Source organism: Leptosomus discolor, chromosome 8 (assembly GCF_034619465.1).
Source record: "Leptosomus discolor isolate bLepDis1 chromosome 8, bLepDis1.hap2, whole genome shotgun sequence".
Taxonomy (NCBI): Eukaryota; Metazoa; Chordata; class Aves; order Leptosomiformes; family Leptosomidae; genus Leptosomus; species Leptosomus discolor.
The window spans coordinates 41,028,191-41,051,830 of NC_141398.1; the positions used below are offsets into that span (position 1 = coordinate 41,028,191).

Sequence of the window (23,640 nt, forward strand, 5' to 3'; positions counted from 1 at the left end):
TCGGTGCCCCCTTCAGAAAATAACAGCCCAACAAATTCTGTTGGACTGGCCTGAGCTCCAGTTAAAATATGGAAAGTGAAAGGGTTTTTGTAAATTTTTCTATAGCTGCAGAACAGAATTTGGGTCATGTTGAAATGTTTTGCCAATGCTGTATGCAAGTGGTTCTGTGTTATGCCAAGCTGTTGCAGTAGATCAGCGTGCTGTGTCACCCTGCAGGGGGTAGCCATGCTACTTTTTCTCCTCAACATTTAAGTCTCGCAGGTAGTAAATATCAACCTGTATAGTTTTGGGTTTTTTTATGTGCTTGGCTAAACATCAGTTCCAGTTGGATGTGTCACTTACCTAATGCCTTTAGCGTTCCATAGTTTTGCTTAACTCTTTAATAAGAGACTTGTTTCCAAATTGCACTGCTGACCAGAAGACGCGCTGTTGCTTGTGTGCTGTCCTCTTCTATGAAGGCACCATGGGGGAGTGCACGCTGCCAAGAGACCTGAAACTTGCCCAAGTGCTTGCTCACCAGTACAACTGGCAGGAGAACCAATGCGGAGAACAATTGTGCCAGCTTGGTCCTTCAGTCAAATTGCAGCTGTGCAATGTGGGATCGACACTGAAAACATACTGGAAAATGTAGTGGTAGGGCTGTTCACTTTGGTCCTACGGATGGAAGGCCTAGATGTACGTTTAGCAAAATGGATGGTTTCTTAGACAACTGCCTGATGGGGAAAATAAAGCTAGCAGGGGAGTGTAGAACAATTTTTGTGGGGGGAAGGGAAGGTGGAGGTTTGGAAGTCTGGTGCTACAAGAACAAGCAACAGAGCACTGCTTTCAAGGCCTGGCGTTCAACAGCATCCCTCATCTTCCATTGCTGCATGTCAGCTTGAGAACCTCATTTTTGTTCCAAGCTACCTCTGACAGAGTGCTGGAGCGTGGTATCGGCTTTCCGCCTTCTTCTTTGACTATGTGCCTGTGGGTTTGGGGTCTACCGCGGGAGAACGCCCCTCATTTTCCATAAACCCCCCCCATTCCCCGAACTTCAGTTGTGCGAAGGCCGCCCCAGGAGCGAGCAAGCTGCTGGGGTGCGGAGCCTCTCCCGCCGCGGGGCAGGGACTGGGGGGGTCTAGCGCTGCCTGCAGGGCCGGGCCCGGTTGGAAGCGCCGCCCCGGCCGTGACTCAGCGCTGGGGAGCGGCTGGTGACGGGGTGGGCGGACGCGGCGCTCGGAGCCGGGGTGGGGGCTTCGGGCCCGTTTCTTCTCCCGCCTTCCAGCGGGGTCCGGCCCCGGGGAGGGGCGGCGGGGCGGGCGCTAGGCCGCAGAGGCCGAGGGAGCGCGGCGGGCCGGGGCCAGAGCTGAGGCGGCGGCCGGGCGGCGGCGAGGGCGTCGCGATGCCGCTGCTGTTCCTGGAGCGCTTCCCCTGGCCGAGTCTCCGCACCTACACGGCGCTCAGCGCCCTGGCCCTGCTGGGCAGCGGCCTTAGCGCCTACCGCGCCCTCAGCCAGGCCCCTGGCGGCGCCCAGCCGGACGGCGGGCCGGCGGGCCCCGAGCCGGCCGGGCCCCCGCGCCGCGGCGGGCCGCGGGCCGTGGACGTCGCCTACTACCTGCTCACCGACAGCCTCTGTATCTGGGTGAGGCCCGGGCGGGGCGGGCGGCGGTGGGGCCTGCAGGCCCGGCCGGGCGGGTGGCGGCTGAGCGCGGTGGAGTGGTGCTGGGGGCCCCGCGGCCTGCGGGGGGGGGCGGCTGGCGCGGCCTCTGCCCGTGCCTCGCCGGGCTTCGGCGTGGGTTGCTTCGTTATTGTGGTTCGAAAACTGCTCCTAGGATAAAGGGGGGTTTCTAGGGAGCTGGGGGAGGACGGGCGGTTCGACGGGGCGCGGAGGTGGGCGCCGGCGGCCCGCTGTGGGCCGGGGATGCAGCCCTGTCGTCCCCGGGCCGCTGCCGCAGCCGCTTCCGTGGCCGGGGTGATGGGGCAGCGTTACAGCCGAGCGCCCTGGAACTTTATCTGGGGCCTTGGGCTCGGCCCCGAGCGCCCCGCTCTGGCGTGGGGGTGGAGCGGGGCTCAGGGCTCCGCTGCGCTGCCCGGTGGGCGCCGGCGCTCCTTGGGAGCACTGCGTGTCCTGCTCGGCTGGAATATTTGTGGGATACCACCAGGTATTCAAGCCCAAGCTTTACCTGCTGCTTTTTAAAAAAATAACATTCAAAGTCATGTAGGTAAGAGGAAGCCTTTTCACCGTTTAAGAAAAAAAATATTTTTTTTTTCTGTAGCTCTTTAAACCCGAACCTGGCAATGGTGTTTGAATCTTGGCTCACTGAATTCTGTAGTTGAAATAAAGGCTGAGCAAGGGAATAACAGAAACCTCGCTGATCTGTTGCTGTTGAACTTTTCGTATCCAGTCCAGGGTGGTGTTAGCTGGACATCTGCTTTACAGTGTGCTTACTTGACTGAGGTGCTGATTTTTGAATACACTGAACACGTTCAGCCTGTTGGAAACTGATCTCAAGAGCTTAAATTAAGAACCCTGGAAAAGTTTGTTGACTGTCCTTTAGACTAAACGACAGCGTGAGGCTGCTTCATCATCCCCCCCTCCCCCTGTTAGTGTTCTGTGTAGGTCAAAAGTTAATTACAAGTGTCTGTCAAATGTGAGAAGCAGTTTTCCCAGGGCCGTGCGTTCTGCTTCTTGCTGCTTTGCTTTAAAGCGGTTTCCCAAGGAGAATTTAAGCAGCGTTGTTGCAGAAGGGGTGTGTGCTATTCAGTACGTTTTGAGGCAATGTCTGAATCTTGTTCCTGTAACAACAGATTCAAACTGGAGTTTTTTCATCTGCCATATGTTAAATGGGATGAGCACCTCAGTGATCTGTAAGTTTTGTCCCGATACTAAAATTTGCTAATCTATAATTTGTTACGAAGAGGTGGGTTAGTTTGTTGGATATACTGGTATATCAAACTGACTGCGTTGGTATTTCTAGAAAAAAAAAGTTAGGTGACTGTCTTGGTTTGAAACACAGGTGTCTGCGGAGGAAGGCAGGAGCCTCCCTTGAAATGGAAAGTGCAACCCCCTTCCCTCCAAATTATTGTAATTTTGAAATTAAGGGGCCTTTAGGCAAAGATATGGGGAATAGGAATAACTGTTCTTTACTAATATATCTATCTATCTATCTATAAAACAAGGTAGAAAAAAAACCCCACTGGTTTACACTGACAGAGTCAGAAATACAACCTGACACCCTGTTAGGGTGGCAGTAGCAGTCCGATAAGATGATGGCTGCAGTCCTCCTGAAGTGATGGGTGTAGTTCTGTTGAAGCAGCGATCTTGTAAAAGGGTCTGGTCTTCCTCGGAAGGTCCAGTGGCAGGTAGGTAGCTGTTGTCCTCTGGAACTCCAGTGGAGGAAAAAACTCCTCTGGGAATCCAGTGGAAGAAGGCTGCTAGGGTGTTCGAGATCTCAGTTTTCATTTAGCATGGACTGCTTGGCTCCTTCCCCCCCCCCCGGGCGGAGCATCTCACAATGGGATGGTCAGTCATGAGGCAGTTCCTTGATGGGCCATTAACAGGAGATAGTCCAGGAGGGAGTTATCGATGGGTCAGGCGATAAGGCATTGTTGTGCCCATTAACAGGAGATAGTCCAGAGGGGGGAGGCAGGGAGCACCGCCCCACCTGGTCTCAACAGCTCCTGAAGATGGTAATAGAATACTTTTTTTTGGGCACATCTTACACTGTAACCTAGGACAGTGACTTATCAGCTACTGTACATGTCTTGGAAGAGGCTAGGCTTAAATTTCACCAAAAAAAAAAAGGACAACTGATACTGTTCTGTGAACAATGCTGGCTTTTGTTAAGACTCATTCGTTCCCCTTCTGTCTGTCTCTCTCTTCCCCCCCTCCTTCTAAATAGGGCAAAAGTGTTTGCTGCTGCTGACTGCTTTATTTCTTTCCAGGTACTAGTGAACACTGCCTGCTGTTTTCTGATGTTGGTTGCTAAGCTCATCCAGTGCATGGTCTTCGGCCCTCTTCGTGTCAGTGAACGGCAGGTAAGAGAGCAGTGCGCTGCCTTGGATATTGGCATGTTTCATAATTTCTTGATGTACGACTGGTGTGGTTTTCTGTATGGAATTGCTAAAAGTACGCAAGAAAAGTAAATTTTAGAACAACATAAATTTAAATCTTACCATTTGGTTGGCTAGTATGTCCACAGCCACAAGCTTCCAGTTTATTTCAGAAGGGAACTTTTCTTTTTCGCTCTTCCTATTGTATTTTATAAGCACATGGCCAACTTGAAAATCCTGCTTCCTTAGTGAACTTCGTCAGATTTCTTACAAGTGCACCTCATTTCAGAATACTTAAGTGTTCTCTGCTCAGTTTGCACTTGGTAGCATTTCTCCGTTGTGTTTCATAGTTATCAGCACTGGCAGTCTTGAGTTCCCTCTTGTACCATGTTTTGGGCCTTGACTGCCGGAGAAGTGCTTTCCATCCTCGTATGCTGAGTGGATGGATCTGCCCTCAGGTTTCAAAGGGAGTAGGTGGGCGTATGCCCAGAGGAAGGAGGTACACAGGGCTGAAAACTCAGGCTGTTTAATCTTGCTCTTGGGCTAGGTGAGAATGTTTTTAAAAATTCATCAGGGGAGCAATTAAAGCCCAGTTTTTTTAAAAATGGGATCCTGCAGAAGATAAAAGCAGCAGCAGTAGTTTGAATAGTGTCTGTATATTTTTTTTTAAAGAAGTAAGGCAAATGCATAAGTTGCTCTATGTAAATGCAGTAGTTTGAAGTGTGTTCGCATATTTAAAAAAATGCATAAATGCAGTTCTTTAGGAGAAATCAGGCCATGGTGATTTTTGACATGCAGAACTGAGGCACATAAAGCTTCGTTACTAACCGTAGATCTCTCAAAGCCTATTGTATTTGTGATTCACACCCTTTAGAGCCTCCAAGTGGTGTATTAAAACCAAGGCACTACCAAGCTGCATTGGGCCCAATTTTCTTTCCAGTCCCTGTTGACTATAAGAATGTGGAATTTTAACCAGTGATAATTTCCAGGATGTTGTTCTCTACCCTCTTAAAAACTGAAGTGACGAGCAGTAACAGTGTGGATCCTTTTGCGTTGGGACAGTGGGAATATGCTTCAGTTCTCATGTAAAGGAAAGCTGGTTATTAATATTGGCAAGCCAAAAATGGTAGCATCGTGAAGGAATTCTGGGCCTGTCTTAAGTAAACTCCTGGTGATTTCATAGTGTTCTTTAACAAAACATTTTATTTCATAATTTCTTTTCCCCAACAATCTGTCTTGCTATCTGCTACTTGAGATCATCGTATCATTTCTTTGTGTGCCTGTGTGAGAATAGGTTGGTTTTTTTTTCATTGTTCATCTGTCTCATTCTCCACTGCAGGTGTTGTGCTTTTTACACACAGATTTTGTCATCTTTTCCTGAACGTCTGTACTTTTTGACAGGTTTTTGGAAGCAAGGTGCTAGGCTATTTGGGCATCTTGCATAACTAATGATGGCAGCTTTTCTGGCAAAGAGGACTTGGTGTGTGCAGCCCGTAGCTGCGTTGCTTGTGCATGGGGAATCAAACTGAGGTCAAACTTGTTTTGTGCTAAGCGCTGCTTTAGAAGTATGGCAGGAAACTACGTTGTGCGCTGTGTGTCATAGTTACGTTGCTGTGATTTAGATGGATGCTAAGGACTACTAATTTCTCATGTGTTTTTAATTCAGTGAGAGTAACCGGTGCTATTCAAGATGTGTAAGTGGCAGGCTTTTGCTAACGTATTGTTGCATTTCTACTTCCATCTTTTTTTTTCTTTCTTTTTTCCTACCTTCTCCCCTGCATGTGGATTGTCAGTGCTTTCAGTACGGTAATGAAATGTCTTCCTTCACAGCATCTCAAGGATAAATTCTGGAATTTCATTTTCTACAAGTTCATCTTCATTTTTGGTGTGCTGAATGTCCAGACAGTGGAAGAAGTGGTGATGTGGTGCCTCTGGTTCTCTGGACTTGTATTTCTTCATCTTATGGTTCAGCTTTGCAAGGATCGCTTTGAATACGTAAGTTTTGATTACGGGCTCTCTTTTGAGACATGCAAATTCTGTTTCTGGTTTGGGCGCTGGCTCGTGGCAGGTTACAGACAGATCATTTAGACCTTTTCCCCACCCTGCAGTGCTGAACATATGCACCTCTCAGTAGCTTCAAAAACTTGCTTTAAAGTGCAATGTCAATCTTACTCCTTCAGCTTTCCCATGAGAGAAACGGAGATGAAGATACTTACTTTGATAAATTGCTCCTTCTATGTGTCCTGTAATTACTATTACATAACTCCATGAGATGTCTTCATAGCTCTGCCTAGTGAAGAAATCTTGACAACGGAACATCCATTAGATTGGTGCCCTTTAGGATAGATCCTTGAAGCCTGTTTCTGCTGAGTCTATGCTCAGGTTTCAGGCTAATTTACATCTACTACGCGTTGGCTGCCAACACCTTTACAATACACAGTGCAACGTTCTCCATAAGCTACATCCCAGTTTCTGTTCGTATGAAGAATAAATTCAGTAGAGATACAGAAATTGAAAGTTAGGCAAGGAAGAAGGAACTGCTATTTGAACAATAAATCTTGCCCTTTAAACATCTATGATGGACATGCATTTTCGTCAGCTCCTCTGTCCTGGAATAAACGTTTGAACTAAATTGAATCCATGAATTTCCTTTTCGTAGCTCTGTGCTTTGCAATTTTTTTTAGTTGGCATCCAGTAAGGCCTGTTAATTCACAAGTAGCTGAGCGCTGCGCTTGAAACTGAATTGGTTGGGGTTAGGAAAATTGAGACAGTTGTGAGCAAGGCAGTCAGCTGGTATTTTTGATGTTATTCAGAAAGCTGTGAAAGTCCAAAGCTCATGTGGGAAAAAAAAAATCCTTATTATATTCCTTCTGCATTTGTATCATAGTTCTTTACTCAGACAAATGGTACCTGTGTCATCTACCTTGCAAACTCAGGGGGATGTGGAACTGAACCAGATAGGAACAAGGAAGAAAGCACCCATTTAAAAACAAAATGTGGGAGTCAACTTCATCAATCAGACCTGAGTGAAGCTTTGGGCAACTCCTTTCCTTGTCCTGTTCTTCCCCTTCCTGCTGTGGTGGTTTGACCCAGGCTGGATGCCAGGTGGCCACCAAAGCCGCTCTATCACTCTCCCCCTCCTCAACTGGACAGGGGAGAGAAAAATATAACCCAGGCTTGTGGGTTGAGATAAGGACAGGGAGATCACTCTTCATTTTCCATCACAGGCAAAACATACTTGACTTGGGAAAAATGTAATTTATTACCAATTAACTCAGAGAGGAGTAATGAGAAATAAAACCAAATCTTAAAACACCTTCCCCCCCCCCCCCTCCCTTCTTTTCTGGGTTTAACTTTGTTCCTGATTTCTCTCCCTTCTCCCCCTGAGCGGTGCAGGGTGACAGGGAATGGGGGTTGGGGTCAGTTCATCACACTGTTGTTTCCTGCTGCTCCTTCTTCCTCAGGGGGAGGACTCGTCACACGCTTCCCCTGCTCCAATGTGGGGTCCCATCTCATGGGAGTCAGTGCTCCATGACTTTTCCAGCGTGAGTCCTTCCCATGGGCCACAGTTCTTCATGAACTGCTCCAGCATGGGTCTCCTCCATGGAGTGCAGTCCTTCAGGAACCGACTGCTCCAGCGTGGGCTTCTCTCCTTGGGCCACAGGGCCTGCCAGGAGCCTGCTCCGGTTCAGGCCTCCCACGGGTTCACAGCTTCCTTCAGGCATCCACCTCTGCTGGCGTGGGGTCCCCCATGGGGTGTAGGCAGTCATCTGCTCCACTGCCCGTGGGCTGCAGGGGCACAGCCTGCTTCCCTGTGGTTGCAGAGGTGTCCCTGCTCTGGTGCCTGGAGCACCTCCACCCCCCCCTTCTTCACTGACCTTGATGTCTGCTGAAATGTTTCTCTCACATATTCTCACTCCTCTCTCGCTGCAATTACTGCTGCCCAATAACTTCTTCCTTTCTTAAACACTTTATCACAGAGGCACTACCACTGTTGCTGGCTGGCTCGGCCTTGGCCAGCGGCGGGTCCGTCTTGGAACCGGCTGACATTAGCTGTATCAGACATAGGGGAAACTTCTAGCAGCTTCTCACAGAAGCCACCCCTGTAACCCCCCTGCTACCAAAACGTTCATCTGAAGCAGATACTGTGGATTTGGTGCAGAAACTACCACGTGAAAATGTGTCCATGGATTTTTTGCACGGATGATCTAAACATTAGATCAAGTAATTGTAATGATCCCTTCTGGCTTTAAAAGCCTGGTGAATGTAAATCACAGCGAGACAAATGAGAGTTACGGATGGTGTGTGGTTTTAGCTTTATTCTGCGTCCTTTATTACTACATTGCATGGTTGAGGTTGTGAAATTGGTTTTATTCTAGAAAGCAAAAAATTTTCCTGAAAGTGGACTTGTTTGATGAAGTGATTGTGGAAGGCAGGGTGGATGAAGTACTTCTTTAAACCTGTTATGTATTTATGTGATATTTCTGTTGCAGCTTTCCTTTTCTCCTACTACACCCATGAGCAGCCACGTCAGAGTCCTGACCCTGCTCATAGCCATGCTCCTGTCCTGCTGTGGATTAGCAATCATCTGTGGTATTATTGGCTACGCTCATGGCATGCACACGCTGGCTTTCATGGCAGCAGAGGTGAGACATCCTTCATACGTGTTGTGGTTTCTGCTTTGCTTTTCACCCCTCACTTGGGGGTCTCCTGGCACGCGGTGGGTTTTCTTCTAGTTTCCCACAAGGAAGAAACACCAAAGATGCAAACAAGCCCTCCCCTCTTTTGGAGTAGTTGCCAGGTCTACATGCTTTCTCTCTCTAGAGTTTAAGCCTGCAAAAAAATCTTTGTCTGAAGAAGAGAATGAGAGGATAAATCTGTAAGATGATGCTGAAATCAAGTGGCAGCCTACGAAAAAATAATGGTTATTCTTCACGAGCATTGCAAGACAGTTTAGTTGAAATGGCTGCTGGAGAGAGGGAGTGTATATGGAAGTGTAATGTGCACCTCAGCCTCTTTCTCTGAGGTATTTTCTGTTTCATTTCTCCTCAAAAGGAATGAGGCTAACATCCTTTCCTTAAGGCCTACTCCTGGGATTTGCTTATGTTTGTGTAAAGAGTTGTGTCTCAGCTGAGATGAGCAACACATGTTTGCGCACTCCTGAACACTTTACAGCGTGGAGTAAACATCAGTGTGTTTTTGGTGTGGTGGTGGGTGGTTGTGCTCTGGCTGAGCAAATGATAATCTTAAACAAAGCAGGGGTAACCAGTTTAATTAGTAAGTCATGCAAGTAGGTCGTGTTAGCACATCCTTAGTTCAGATAACAAGTAGCATCTATGGTTTATTTTTCTTGTATCTTGAGTTCATGCTTGGAGTTAGTAAGGAGGGAAGAAAACAGTCAGCTGATTGTAGGAGAATATGGTGCTGGTCACACCACAGTTCAGTTGTTTAAAATGTCAGTTTACTTTTTCCCTAAATACGAGAATATGCCAGGCCAGGTTTGTAATTACACAGTGGAAGAGTATTGATGATTTGTCAGTGGTTCTAATAGGTGGGGGTCTCGATGTTGTGTCTCTTACCTTGGCTTGGCAGAAGGATGTATCAGCCTTGCAGCGGCACAGGGTAGGCTTATCGGGTAGTGTTACAGTGCCAAAGTGTTGCCTCGTTAGCACTGCACCATGTGGTGGTGTATGTGTTTGGGGTTGCAGGATGGGGCTGGGGCCAAGCTACTCGTTTTGGTGGGAGCTGTTCTGCCTGCTTATTAACAAAGGAGTGGCTCAGTCAGCATAAGCGTATGGTCCTCAGCCAGGCCATGGATCCTTGCAGCCTGCGGTGCTGTGGGTGGGCAGCAGAGGAGGTTGGTGGGGAATGGATAGGAAGGGGTCTCCTACCCTTGCTTGCAGCAGTTGATGTTGGAGGATGTTCCTGAGCTGAGGGTTGCACAAGCCTGTGGTGTTTGATAGCCTCAGACGGACTCAGCAAAGTTGTCCAATCGTTTATTGAACTCGTTTATACTTTAGCCTGTGCAATATCCAAAGGCAACAAATTCCACGTTTAACTTGGCTTTGTGTGCACTAAAAAGGTCTTTTAGTTGTTCTGAATCTTCTGGTTGATAATGTTGCTGCCTGTCATCTGATACACTTATGGTGAAAACCTGCAAGGAATCATTCCCTGTTTACTCTTGCTCATACCATTTCTGATTTTATAGACCTTCCTCCTGTTCCCTTCTGACTTTCTTTCCAAACAAAAGAATTCTAGTATGTTTAATCTTTTCTTGTATGAAATTGTCTAATATCTTGCTCTTTCATGAACCTTTTAAATATGCCCTATATGGATTGGGTGACCCTGGGTAGTTTTAATATCCAGCACTCATGTAAGTGGAATAAAATTTAGGTTTCTTGCTCTACAGGCACTAGCAGTGACACCTCGTGGCAGTCCTCATGCTCTCAGCAAAAAGCATTAAATCTTGCAGGCAAAAATGTTTTCCTGGTGGTGGCTTGTGTGATGCTGTTCGAGAGGGACCCTGCCCAGCGTATTCCATTAGTGTGTATTTAATTACATGAAGTTACATTAAGCTGTTCATCTCTCTCCTGACTCGGCAAACATTGATTTATCTTGATGCCTCAGGGTTTTCAGTAAAGCAATATAGATATTTTTCTTGGGTTTTAGTTAGGCTTCCCCTTGTTCTTTGGTGTTTGTCAGCATTTTTTTTCCTGCAAAGGATCGGTGTGAAACGCTCAAATTCTCAGAGAAGATTGAATAAAGACAGTCTATATTTTTGAGTAAACATTAAGCTTTTTTGCCTTAACATATGATACTTGAGAATTGTAGTATAGCAGGTAATGTCCAGTCTATCTGTCTTTGCACTGTTTTTTATTGTAAGAAAGAATTACTCCATTCCTATAGCAGCCATCCTCTGATCCTGTTTCATACATCTCAGTTAATGATAGTGATACTCAAATCTTAGAATTGTACCTTACAGATAATAGTATATTTTCCTGCATAGCTTCTCATATCGCATCCATTCTCTTAGGGTTTGAGTGCTTTCGAGTCACGTGCTAATCTGTGTGACTGGTATCTGTCAGTATCACGGCATCAGCGGGGAAAAAGCAGTTCATTTCAAGCAGAGCGAGAGCTCTTGGGGTGTGGGTGATGAAAATGGCCTACAGTGCATTTAGAACCTCAGATTACAGAGTTGTGTAACTTGCGATGCTGTGTTTTACTTCCTACAAAGAACTTCTTGTGTCAGAACAATGAAGTGCATTTTTGGAAACAGTGGAGGAAGCAGAGGCCAGTGCCTGGGCCAAATCTGCACTACCTCATCCTTTTAATTTTGATGCTTCTGCTGCCTCAGCGCTAACCAGTATAAATCATGTCTTGGCAACATTAACTTAAAAGTTGCAAAGACTAGGCTTTTTAGATTTCTACCTGACAGATGTCTCCTTGTCAGGGACTTTATGCCAAGTGTACAAATTTGTGCTCGATGGCCTATCCATCCAGCAGCTCAGGTAATCATTCTGTTTCACTACTTGCATGGTTAGAATTTGGACATGCTTACTTTTCCTCTGTGGTCTGCCCAAAGTTTCTCTGTAGCTAAAAAGCTTGTGTGAACAACGTGTCATCTCTTTCTGGTACCCACACTTGGGGTAATGTGAGACAGAAGAGGGTCTCATAACGTGCCTCACAGGAGCAGCTAGCAAGTTAGTTTAACTTTTTAATGAAAAGTGTTTGTGATGAGAACAGCACACTGTGCTAGGTGACTGGCCGTTACCTCCTTGACTTTTTTTTGGTGTTATTTGAATGATGTGTGTTTATCCTGAAGCCCTTATTCGGATAAAAGATTGCACTGATGTTTAAATAGTCACAGGAACACTTATTTGAAAGCCAGCTAGTAAACAGTTGGGAGGTATGTTGGATTTTACTATGGGTTAAATATGCATAGGAGCATTTTAAGAATGCTTTTTGCAGATGGAAAAAAATTATTCAAACCAACTGTTTTATTGCTATGTTGGGAAGTTAGTGGGTTTAGTAGTTCTTCTGTACTCTTTTTAATACTTACGCTGAAGGCATGCCATCAAACCAGTTTTACAGAACCACAGCATGGTTTCAGTTGCTCATTGTAAATGCCCTGCATCTTGATGTCAGTTGGTCCCTCCTAACTACGGGGTAGTGTGGGCAGTCTGAAGGGGGTTCTCCTGATGCATTTTCGTTCACTGGGAGGATGCAGCAAAGGGATGGGGCACTGTGGGCCTGACAGATTAGAGAGAGGTGATGGGGCCACGTTTCTTAGATGATAAGAGCCCGTGGAAATGTGGTTAGGTATTCTGGAAACAGTTCTTTCTGGTATCTTGTCTTTATGCTTCTGATCTCTACGCTTTCTGATCTACTCAGGTTTTTTTTTTCTCTGTACTTAGCCTAGGGAGGTAAGTGTGATTAAAGAGAGAAGTTACTTTTGCAGTGTTCATATCTCAGCAAAGGGCAAAATGATTTGAAAGTGATTCTGTGGTTCTTCCTCAAATTCCTGCTACTATTCTGTTCTTCAGATTTTTCTTGAGTGGTGGGATGGGGAGAGGTAGTTGGTAGGATTGTGGTCTCGACGCTTACCAAGTGATAAGAATTGAAAAAAATAATATGTCCTCTGTAGTGGGGGAGAAAGTGAGACTTAACAACAGCTATTCTAGTGGCTGCTCCAAGAGCATTGTGTTTGAGAACAATTTCTTCCATATTTATTTCTAAGCTTCATATTTGTCACAGGTACACTGTGCAGACAGTCATCTACAGTGACCATTGGTTCACAGGAACTTGTTACGCTGCAGTAAATGTGTTTTGTCTTCTAGCCCTTTAGCTCCTGCCTCTGGACCACTGTCCCTGCCAGAGTGTTGTTAACATACCTTTTCTTCCCCTCTTCTGCAGTCTCTGCTTGTGACGGTCAGAACGGCTCATGTGATTTTGCGGTGAGTAGGTTATGTTTTGCAGGATGGTTGGTCAAGAAAGTAGTGCGTACAGCGTGTTGATTTAAGAGGTGTATGTAGTTAGCTTGGTGCATTGCAAATACATCTTTGGAGATGGGCAAAGATGGTTAACTTCAGCCTGGGCTATTTTTAAGCATGAATTCTGCAATGCATGGATAGTTTTAGTGGGTGCTAATAGTTTGAGGCATGGATTAAAGTGGGTTTGTGCTGCTGTATGAGTGTTGGTATATGCTACTCAGTGTCATGTTACTGGGTTTCTTTTAAGATCCTAATCTAAAACTTTTGTTTTGAAAAAGCAGAACGTGTGTGTATCTGTAATGCACGTGTGTATGTGTATGTAGGGCATGACATGTAGCACAGAACCCCTTTGTCCAGGTCACTATAGGCATCTCAGGTCTGTCACTAAGCTGTGACACCTCACCTGAGAAACGCCTCTTGTGTTGAAAAATGTGGGTCTGTAGGTACAATAATCCCAGGATTGGCTTTTGGTACATGCAGGAGTTTTTAACAAATGCTACATCATCTCTGTCAGCTGGTGGTAATGCCAATGTGGACTAAGCATTGATTGCTTTTTGCCTTTTAAAAATGTTGCTGTTTGAAACCAGTAATATTAAAAAAAAAAGTCCCCCAGGAAAGCACAGAGTGTGGGCACTGGGCTTAGGAAGGGTAAAGAATCCATATCCAGAAGTTGTCTGAAAAATGGATGGAATAGTTTGAATGTTAGAGAGGCTATTTAACAAAAAAGATAGAATAATGTTAATTTCCCTGCTCTTGCAGATATGTAATTCATCTCTGGGATCTCAATCATGAAGGAACATGGGAGGGCAAAGGCACATACGTCTACTACACGGATTTTGTCATGGAGCTAACCCTGCTTTCACTGGACTTGATGCATCATATTCATATGCTGGTATGAAATACTGGGCATAATGTTGAGCAAATAGAGTGGTCTTAAAAGAAAGGGTACTGGGTATACATATTTTATATGGTTTTTTTCCTTTGCTTATTTTAGGAACCAAATACTATAGAGAAGTTGTTTAAAGAGGAAGATGCAGTGTGAGGGGTTCTGGCATTCTTTCCTCCTGTGTAATTGGAGTCCTCACAAATAACTTTGTTACGGACTGTTAACTACTGTGTAATTATCTGTTTAATAGGTGTTTAATTAGCTTTGTTACTGAGTAATGTCAGACTAAATTTTCATTGTCAGCAGGGGACGTTAAACTGAACAGGACTGAAAACAGTTTATCCTTGTAAATGCTGTGCTGCTTAAGTTGTATCTGAAGGTGTAACGAGTAGTAACACCTGTGAACATGTGTGGTTAGTCTGAATAGTCTCAACAATAAGCAAAACTTCTTCAGTGCTGATTTCTGGATTTCTTTTTCTCTTAAGACCTGATGCAGTTTCTTGTGGCAGCCTCTTGCTTCCTATGGTGCTTGCTTCTGACCACCGTTCTGTTTTTTCCCCAAGCTGTTTGGCAATATCTGGTTGTCAATGGCGAGCCTGGTGATTTTTATGCAACTGCGCTACCTGTTTCACGAGGTTCAGCGAAGAATTCGTCGGCACAAGAACTACCTGCGTGTGGTTGGAAACATGGAAGCTAGGTGAGCCTCTTACTTGCTCTGGTATCTTGATGCGGATCCTGATGAGGAGGCTGGGATTCTTTTATCTTCCTTTGATATCCGACAGCATGCTGTAAGCTGGAGAGATGCAGTCTTGCAAATCTGGCTCTTAAGTCTTTACACTTAGTGTATGGTTTTACCCATTTTATTTGTTACTGGGGACACCCTTTCTGGTTTTAACAGATATGTGGGATTGATTTTTGTAATAGCAGTATTGCTGGTAATATATTACTGGCAACAAGTGCACTCCCCTGTCCAGTATTCCTTCTCATGTCTTCTCTTGTATACTACCCTCGTGGAGTGACATAAGCTCTGCAGAGTTCTGCCTGTTTCAGTTGTCAAATATTGTCTGTGGCTGCAATAGAAATAAATGCTTTTAATTTCATTAGGCGGTACTATTCAGTTACGGCCTGAAATGAAATCAAAATATTAATTAAAACCTGTTCAGCTTTAAGTATGCACTTATTAAACCTGAAGCCAACGCTAAACAGACTGTACTTATAGTGGAGCTGAGAGCACCTTGGGATTACTTCCGTCCATCCCCTTGTAATGAGGCGATATAGAGAAATCAAGAGGTCTGCTAAAACCTAGTATTGTGCCAGATACTACTGATGCAACTCAGCTGTGTCCTTAATAATTTTGAAAGCAACAGGGAATTTTACTCTTTCTGTACGTCGCTGTACCATTTTCATAGTGGGTTTCTCTAGCTCAGATGCCTGCTGCTGTAGTCCAGATGGAGAAGGCTGACTTCTCTAGAAATTCCGAAGATTTTCTTTGTGTAAAATCATTTGATGGCTTAACATGAGGTTAAGAGCTGCATAATAGAATTCATCCACAGTGCATTGTTTCTTTTCAGTAAAATGCGGCCACTAAACCCCTTTAAGCTGCTCACAAAGCTGTTTGAGTTGTAGATGTCTCAGACTTCTTGTCTGAGTGGCTTGCTGTGTTTTTGTCATTCTGATTCTTCTGGAAGAACCACATTCTAGCTTCCCCCTGAAGCTGCCAATGGCAGCGAGCTCCCTGCCTTTCTGTAGTTGTAATTCAGGTATATTCCACACCAGCAGAACTGTGAATTGTTAAACTGCTCACCTCTAGGTAGTAGCTGCTTGCATGGTCCTGTAGTTTAAAAAAAAAAAAAAAAAAGAAAAAAAGAAAAAAAAAAAAAATCTGAGGCCAAAATTAGTCAGACCTTAAATACTCATGATCCCAAGAAGACATTTTAATGGGTACAGCTATTAAAGCTCATTTAGAAAAATGACATAAGCCAGATCTATACAGATTATTACTTGAGCTTCCCACCTAATGATCGTGCTTCTTGGAAGATACTAAATCAAAGCTTTTTGCACATAGGACGTATGTGGAGATGTGCAAAAAAATGTGCCTGTAAGAAGGTATGGGAGGGATGTGTGTGAGCCTGAGTTCTGGAAAAAAATAGCAAACTTGCTGGCACGCCTGCCGTAAGGAGAAGTTAACATGGAGGATAAGGTTTTCTCAGTGTGGGATTCTCTATGCAGGAGGCCGTGCTGAGCTGGTGTAGTCATTACTTCTGCCTCTTCCTTTTTCTCCTTTGTAGGTTTGCAGTTGCAACACCAGAGGAGTTAGCAGCCAATAATGATGACTGTGCCATTTGCTGGGACTCCATGCAATCCGCACGTAAACTCCCTTGCGGCCATCTCTTCCACAAGTACGTTTCTGGGGCTGGAGAGGGTGCATCTGACTGCAGAAAGGAAAGGATATGTGGGCATGGCTGAGAGTTACAGCAGGGTGACAAGTAACGAACTATCAGCAAAGCTGTGAATGCTCACTGCCTGGGTCAGCTTGCTGTGCTTCCAATAACAAAGGACAAGTCATGTTCACTTCAGTCATTTTCATGTTACGAGTTGTTTCACCTGGTGCATTTTTTTCCCCCTAAAGTAAGAGTATGCATCTCGTCGACTAACAGGTAGATAATGTTATGTTATCTCAACTGCAAGTCTGTGCCCTGCCTTGCTGTGTAACTGCTTGGTAAAGCATGCTGTTTTCCCCATTGCTTTATCCTTTATTTATCACCTCTTCCATGAGGGTGTGTTGATTTTCAGGTGAGGAAGAAAAATTGGACCTTTCAGATCAAGTACCTTTCAGATATCAGCTTTAAAGAGAAAATGGGGAATATTTTCATATAGTGTGTCCTTGTGTGGTGAGGAGTCCTCCAGGACGGTTGTGGAGGCCAGGTTTGACTATATGATTTTGTGGGGGGATGAGTCCATCAGGGCTGTAGAGGAGGTTAACCAAATTAGCTGAAGAAGTCCCTAAGCAGCTGGTAGTTGGAACTGGGAGGCTCTTGGCCAAAGTATCTGTCTCTGTACTGTTTCTTACACTCACTCGTTAGTGAATAGTAGCAGATGCTTGTGGAGGCAGCAGGCTGAGCTAGATGTGCCTTTTCTTAGATCTTTCGTAGCAGTGCTTACATTTTCACACTTGTGTTTAAAAGTGAAAGAAGATACAGGGATTGAATTGGGAGTTTCTGAAGTGCCGTGTGATTAACATGCATGGTCAGTTAAAATGTCCCTGTGGTGTCATATGAGCAAGTTACTTTCTGCAGATAGCTTTTTGCTTCTCCGGTAACTGTCAAACCAGAGGTTGTAATCTGTGTGCTAATTTGTTGTCATTTATGACAAACCTTGCCATAAATATTTATCTTTGTTCCAAGGAGTCTCTAATGAGATAATGTGCCTCCGTAGCAGAAACTCCTCTTCCAGTGCTACTGAATCGTATGAATATTTAATCACCTGCTGAGCACTTGAGAAGCCCAGGGTCTTCTCTTCAGAAAGTTGTTTTCTCTGTATCTAAAAGGATCCTTTTTAATTTTTTTCTGAAGCTATGTTACACTTACCTACTTGGTGCATTTAGGGAGGGAACATGTTACAGTGGATGACTTACGCTTGCAAATAAAATGAGATGTAATTAATAACCCTGTTTACAACTTAAGAATGGTTTCTCTCCTCATAAAAGCCTTGTGATTTTTGCCAACAGGCTAAACATTGTGTCCCTTCTCAGTTATGTGGGATTTTTTTTTCGTAGTCATTTATTTGGAGTAGAAGAGAAGATGGCAGGGAAGGTTCAAACCGCTGAGGTCAACTCTGTGCCTAAACGTTAAGAAATTTTAATGGGAGTGGGTGTTTGAATCTGCTAAGCTCTGTTGAAACTCCTTTATCTTTCAGGAAGCAGTCAATTTCAAGAAGGTTGCTGCTCTGAAATGTTGCTGACCTCGACCTCTTGTTAGGCATCCTTCTGCTGAGGTGCTGTAGGTGACTGAGCCCTTCTGCCTGTGCAGTACACAATGGCTGTAACCGTGGCTGGGTTGCTGCAAGCCTGTAGGGCTTGGTGCTGGTGTAGGCTGAAAGGGGTTCCTGTCCGTTCCAGCATCTCAGCGGTCGAGGAGCAGCAGTGTGATGGTAGCTTGTGGCACTCCGGGTATTTCACAAGTGACCTTTTCGGTGCAACTGTAGCAGAGGTTTGAGTTTGCTGTGTGCAGGGTGGCTTTGCTATAGTAGTGGAGATGAAGTTGGACAGCGTCGGCAGTGCTAACCAGCTGGCCGTGCTGATGGCCAGGGTGGCGGAAGGTGGTAGGTTTTTGCTGTAGTGCTTTGGTTGTTTCTGGGAAACTCATTGCTGATTTCTGAACACTGCGTATCCCTCCATTTAAATATGTTGAAAACCACTTTGACAGTGTGGTTATACACTACAGCTTCAGGAGCTGTGCAGGGTGCTTGTATCTTTGACTTTGCCGTAGTCCTGCAATTGGGGCTTTTTCCTTGCTCTGACAGCGCAAAGCTGTGATCTGTGCTTTTACTACATTTGCAAATACACAATTTGGGAAACGGGTTTATTTGATCTTTTTGTATGTCTCTACTTTTCTAAAGTGTTCTGAGAGCTTCTGCTGGGAAAAAAACCACCCTGCAAGCGTATGATATAGAGATATGTTCAGTTCTGTGAAATTCAGTTATTTGGTATGGAAAATTAGGTTTAACATGCCAACAAATACTGCAACTGGGTCATATCAGTCTGCATCAAAAAGTAGGCTCAGCTCTGAGTGTTTAAACATGCATTTCAAACACTTCTCACTTTCTGCAGGACAGCAAGTGTTCAGAATTAAGTAAACATTGTAATGACACAGCACTGATTAGTATTAATAAATCTGTTTAGAGAGTTCCCGGAGTGGCACTCAATTGAGTGGTGATTTGGGTATTGATATTTTTTAAAAGATGCTTGAAAAACTTTGGAGATGCCATTGCCACATCACAGTGGCAGAACTGCTTTGAAAATATGTCAATGGATTTTAAATACTTGTCCAGTTGTTCTTTTTCAGTTGGGGATGGTGAGAGAGGAGAAATGCTGTTTCGCCTTCCAGGCAAAACTTGCTTGTTCTGAGCTAGAGGAGAAACAAACTTGGAGAGTGTTTTAAGTTTGTGATGAATCTGCATGCTCATTTATAAAAAGTGAACACTGAAGTATTTTTGGCTAAAGGAATAAGAGACCTATACCAGAGTCATCAGGAGCTCATCACGCATGCCTCACAAGTTATCTCAGCAGTCCATGTGTTGACATTCTGTACAGAATATGCCACAGCTGCCTGATGTACTCGTGATACTGATGTCTTGGAAAAACGTTCCAAGCTCACCATAATATGACTCTTTTCCTGTCAGCTCATGCCTGCGGTCCTGGCTGGAACAAGATACATCTTGCCCCACCTGCAGAATGTCTCTTAATATCACTGACAGCCATCATGTGAGGGAGGATCACCAAAGGGAAAATCTGGATGAGAACCTGGTCCCCGTGGCAGTAGCAGAAGGCAGACCACGCTTGAACCAGCACAATCACTTCTTCCACTTTGACGGTGAGCTAAGCTGATTTGACATCCGATGCTGTTGCCCAAATAAATGAAGGGAACAGAGTTCTGTAGGAGGGAATTGTGTCCATGCTTCAGTTGAAACTTACACTGCGCTTTTGCTTCTGTTTGTCAAACATGTAGATTACGGTTCTTTTGCAAGAGCTCAGATACTTGTCTCTGAGATTGTCCAGAGCTACAGAGATTTCTTGAAAGATTTTGTAGAAGTGCTCCCTTTTTCTTGATTTGTTGCGGTTAGCAGCATTAATATTGGCGTTTATTCATTGCCTGACATGTTGATGGACAAAGTGGGAAATTCCTGTGTCTGATTTTGTAACCAGGTGGTGGTTAATAAGTGACAGTTAAAGAGGAAAAAAAGGTCTGTGGTGCAGTCTAAAAGTTGATCTTTCCCCTGTCACCTAGCTGATGTGAGGTTGTCAAAAGTCCATTTACCACTCAATTTACAAGGAACCTGCAATGCTTGGTTAGGTGCAGAAGCTTATTCTTAGAAGGAATCATGTGACCAGAACAGTTACATGTTGCTTTTTCAGTGGGGTGTTACAAGTGCTCACAAAGCTGATGTGATTTCAGACTATGATGTGTTCTGTGTGTGCAGATAAACTTGTTCTGAAAGAGACAATTTCTGTTGCTTAACTTGCAGATTTTTTTATAGTTTTGGTATCGGTATGTGCTTGTCTTCCACAGTGTCCCAGGTTTTTGATGGCAGTCTTGTTCTTTCTCAGTAGGTTTCACTAGAGCAAATAGCTTTGGGCTCTGTGCTTGTGGAACTCTCATGGTGTAGCTGAGATGCTGCAAACGTACATGGTGACCCGTTGTTTGTTTGTGCTGGTTTTGCAGTCTTTGGTGGTTGTCGGAGAATAGTGGGCAGAGAAGGGTCAGACATTTCTAAGTACACTGAGACTGGCAAATAGCTTCTTGCATGGCTCCCACTTTTAGGGTGTTTTAGGTCTCCAAAGGACATTATATTTAGAATACCGCTCTGGTTTTTGATAGCTGTCCTCCCCAGTGCTCTCCTGTGGCTTGGAGACCTGCAAAATTACTGTAGAGACAGAAGGAGAAGGGGCACAGAGCAAACCCTGTGTTTCTTTAAATGGAAGCACAGAAGGAGGAGGGAGCCAGCCGTGTGCCCTACTCTGTTGAGCCTAAGCGCACAATTGCAGCGGTCACTTTATTCAGTTACTCTGGATCCCTTTGTAGTAATATTTTCTCAGTGATGCCAGCCATGTGTAGCTGACCCATTTTGGGACCAGATTTATCCTGTTTAGAAGCTGGCCTGTTTTTAGTAGAATTGCTGGAGTTATTCATGTATTCCGGAACTGAATTTGGCTCTGGATTATTTTAAATTTTCCCTTCAATGGGAACATTTAAACAAGAAAGTAAGGGTATGTTTTCTTCATCTTCTTCCTGCCCTCAGAGTGTTAAGCCACTACGACAGTGTGTTTGAAGAGAGTATCTGTGGTTGCTGATTTACTCCAGCCATCTCCATGTTTGGGAGACCTTAGGGATGGATTGCACTGCAGGACTCCCCATATATACCTTGTGGAACTGTGAAGACTTATGTTAAATACGTGTAGAAGTACTTCACCTGCTGAGAATGTCATATTCTTGCTTGACTGTCTTGTTGATTTCTTGTTCTCAGGCTCTCGAATTGCCAGCTGGCTGCCCAGTTTTTCAGTAGAAGTGATGCATACTACAAACATCCTCGGTATCGCACAAGCCAGCAACTCCCAGCTTAATGCTATGGTAAGACTGCTTTAATAGGTTGCACCTCAGCCTTCCTATTTGGGGGGTTGGGGTGGGAAAGTACATGTAGATGGAGAACATAAGGGGGAAGGAAGGTGTTTAGATGCTACATGAAAGCTGCTTTTTTGAGCAAGAGAAGCTTTATTTTAGTAAAATTAGGGCTATATGTTGATTTAAATGTGTAAACATAAAAGAACAGGTCTGGAGGTAGTTAAATGAGGGAGAAAAATGTCATGTACTTTCTGTGTAGATAGGCAGAGTTTTTCTCAGCTTGCTTGGTGCAACTGGCTTTTTTTCAGTACTTATCTCTTCACTCACAACTCGCAGTAGCAAAGGATGTGAGCCTGTAACCAGAGAATTTAGCTGTTGCCCAAGTGGTAACTGATCAAAGCCATTCTGTGGCTTTTGGGTTCTTTTAGTATTTATTTTTAATAGTGCTAAACTCCAAGATAGCTGTTTCTGTTTGAGTATCTTGTCAGCTTGAGATGGGGCTCTGTGTAGCACAGTTGAACCTTGCTGATTCATGATGATAGGAGTGCTCAGGATGAAATCCCAGGTTTGTTGACTTCATGCAGAAACACTCTAATGTAGTACAAAAATGAGTTTGAGAAGCACTCTTTCCTTTGAGTTCTTAAAGCTAGTGTGTGCTGTAGCATGTTGATACATACTCAGTGAGGTATCTCATGAAAGTGATGACACTTTCTGAATGTGAGATCTCTCCGATAGCCTTCACTACAGTTTAAGGCTCAACAGGATAAGGCCACAATTTTGGGGGGGTTCGAGACAGGGTGGGCAGGGAGCGGTAAGGTATTGGCAGATGATTTGCTAGTTAAATATGCAGGAACTCTCCATCTAAGGTCAGTTTAGTTTTTCTTTTACTGGACAGAGTGACAAAAATAGTCTTTTGTTAAGGATAAGTAATGATTTCTTAGCATTGTGTACTATTAAAAGTACAGTAGCAACTTATATTTAAATGCCTTTTAAATGGAAAGGCCCAGGTTAGCAAACTATTAAAGCGTTAACACATTTTAATAGAAAATAAGGGAAATTCTCCTTTTGTGTTAGGGAATAAAAAGCTAGGGAAGTATTTCGAGGGAAAGGCCAGAGGCTGAGATGCTATATCGGTTGTTTTGGGCACAAGTTAGTACAATGGAGAGTTAGGTTTGCTGTAGTTGCTTGTGTTTAAACTGTCAGCTGCTACATAGTTTTTGCTCTGCTCTCAAAACTCCTTCCACCCTTCTTTTTTTATTGTTGGTAGATCTCATTTCCCCCCTCTCACCTGTAATGTTCAGCATTAGTTAAAATATAGATTTTAATGTTTAATGAAGTCTAGTTGTTGGGCTCTAAAAGCGTATTATTTGTCTGTCCTCTTTTATCTGTTTAATTTGGATATTATTTAAGTGTCTTGAAATTCAATAATAACAGTTTCCTAACAACTCAGTTTAATTTACTTGGGCTTTTGGACCCCATTAAACGGGTTTGTAGGCAAGGTGGCTAGAAAGAGTAGGTTATTAAAACTCATTCCACTTGTCCTTACCAGTATCATTTTGGAACCCACCTGGGACAAAGAAAAATTATTTTCTTCCAGTCACTCATGTGAATTTTGTATAGATTTTTATTTAAGAAGCTGTCATAAAGAGGGTTGGGAAGCTTTTGAAGCCTTTGTGCATTTACAACCACTGTTCAGTAACCTAAATTTTCAGGGCCATGTGGTGTCTCCATAGGAGTTGCAGTTTTGCTGCTGACTTCAATGGAGTCGAAATATTGCCCTGTAAGTTAATGCCAGCGTGGGTTTTCATTCTCTTGGTTTTCTTTCTGCGTGTGGGTTATTGTAGCATAAACAGCATCTTTGAGCTGCTCATTTTTTTAAATCTCTTTCTGTTGAGAAACGTAGCAGTGAACTTTTATTTAGTGCTGATACTGACTGTATAAACCTTCCTTTCTCCAGGCCCATCAGATTCAGGAGATGTTCCCTCAGGTTCCTTATCATTTAGTTCTACAGGATCTGCAGCTAACTCGTTCTGTAGAGATCACCACTGACAACATCCTGGAAGGGCGCATCCAGGTACCTTTCCCCACACAGGTAAGTTGTAAGACCGTGCACCTAAAATGACTGACTGACTTTCTTACCACAGAACTGAGCCTGTTAATTTAAGTGAGGGGAATGATGTGAGTTGAAGCACTGGTGAATCCAGCTTACCTTAATGCAATATTATTCTTCAGATTTTACCTGTAGAAGATGTTGCAGCTGGAAACACCAAACCACTTCTGGCAGTCTAGTGTACGTTCTATCTCCCACATTGCAAGATCTGACTCAATTGGAATGTCTCACAGTGGTTTGTGATTGAGGTATAGGCATCTGTTCCTTGCTGCGGCCCTTAGCAGA

General features: G+C 44.3%; 1 protein-coding gene across 4 annotated transcripts in view; it reads left to right on the forward strand.

Annotated features, from left to right (window-relative positions):
• Nucleotides 1–1,381: 1,381 nt before the first annotated feature.
• Nucleotides 1,382–23,640, forward strand: part of AMFR (autocrine motility factor receptor) — a 42,630-nt gene continuing 20,371 nt past the window's right edge. For 2 of the 4 annotated variants that reach the window (XM_086469581.1, XM_086469579.1), the window contains exons 1-11: nt 1,382–1,621; nt 3,925–4,017; nt 5,863–6,027; nt 8,526–8,678; nt 12,946–12,986; nt 13,782–13,914; nt 14,472–14,605; nt 16,197–16,307; nt 19,309–19,499; nt 21,151–21,254; nt 23,203–23,337. In XM_086469581.1, the coding sequence (XP_086325707.1) occupies nt 1,382–1,621; nt 3,925–4,017; nt 5,863–6,027; nt 8,526–8,678; nt 12,946–12,986; nt 13,782–13,914; nt 14,472–14,605; nt 16,197–16,307; nt 19,309–19,499; nt 21,151–21,254; nt 23,203–23,337 (1,500 nt within the window). Of the gene's footprint in view, nt 1,622–3,924; nt 4,018–5,862; nt 6,028–8,525; nt 8,679–12,945; nt 12,987–13,781; nt 13,915–14,471; nt 14,606–16,196; nt 16,308–19,308; nt 19,500–21,150; nt 21,255–23,202; nt 23,338–23,640 lie in introns of those variants that run through there. The other 2 variants (XM_086469580.1, XM_086469582.1) reach the window with 1 other exon arrangement.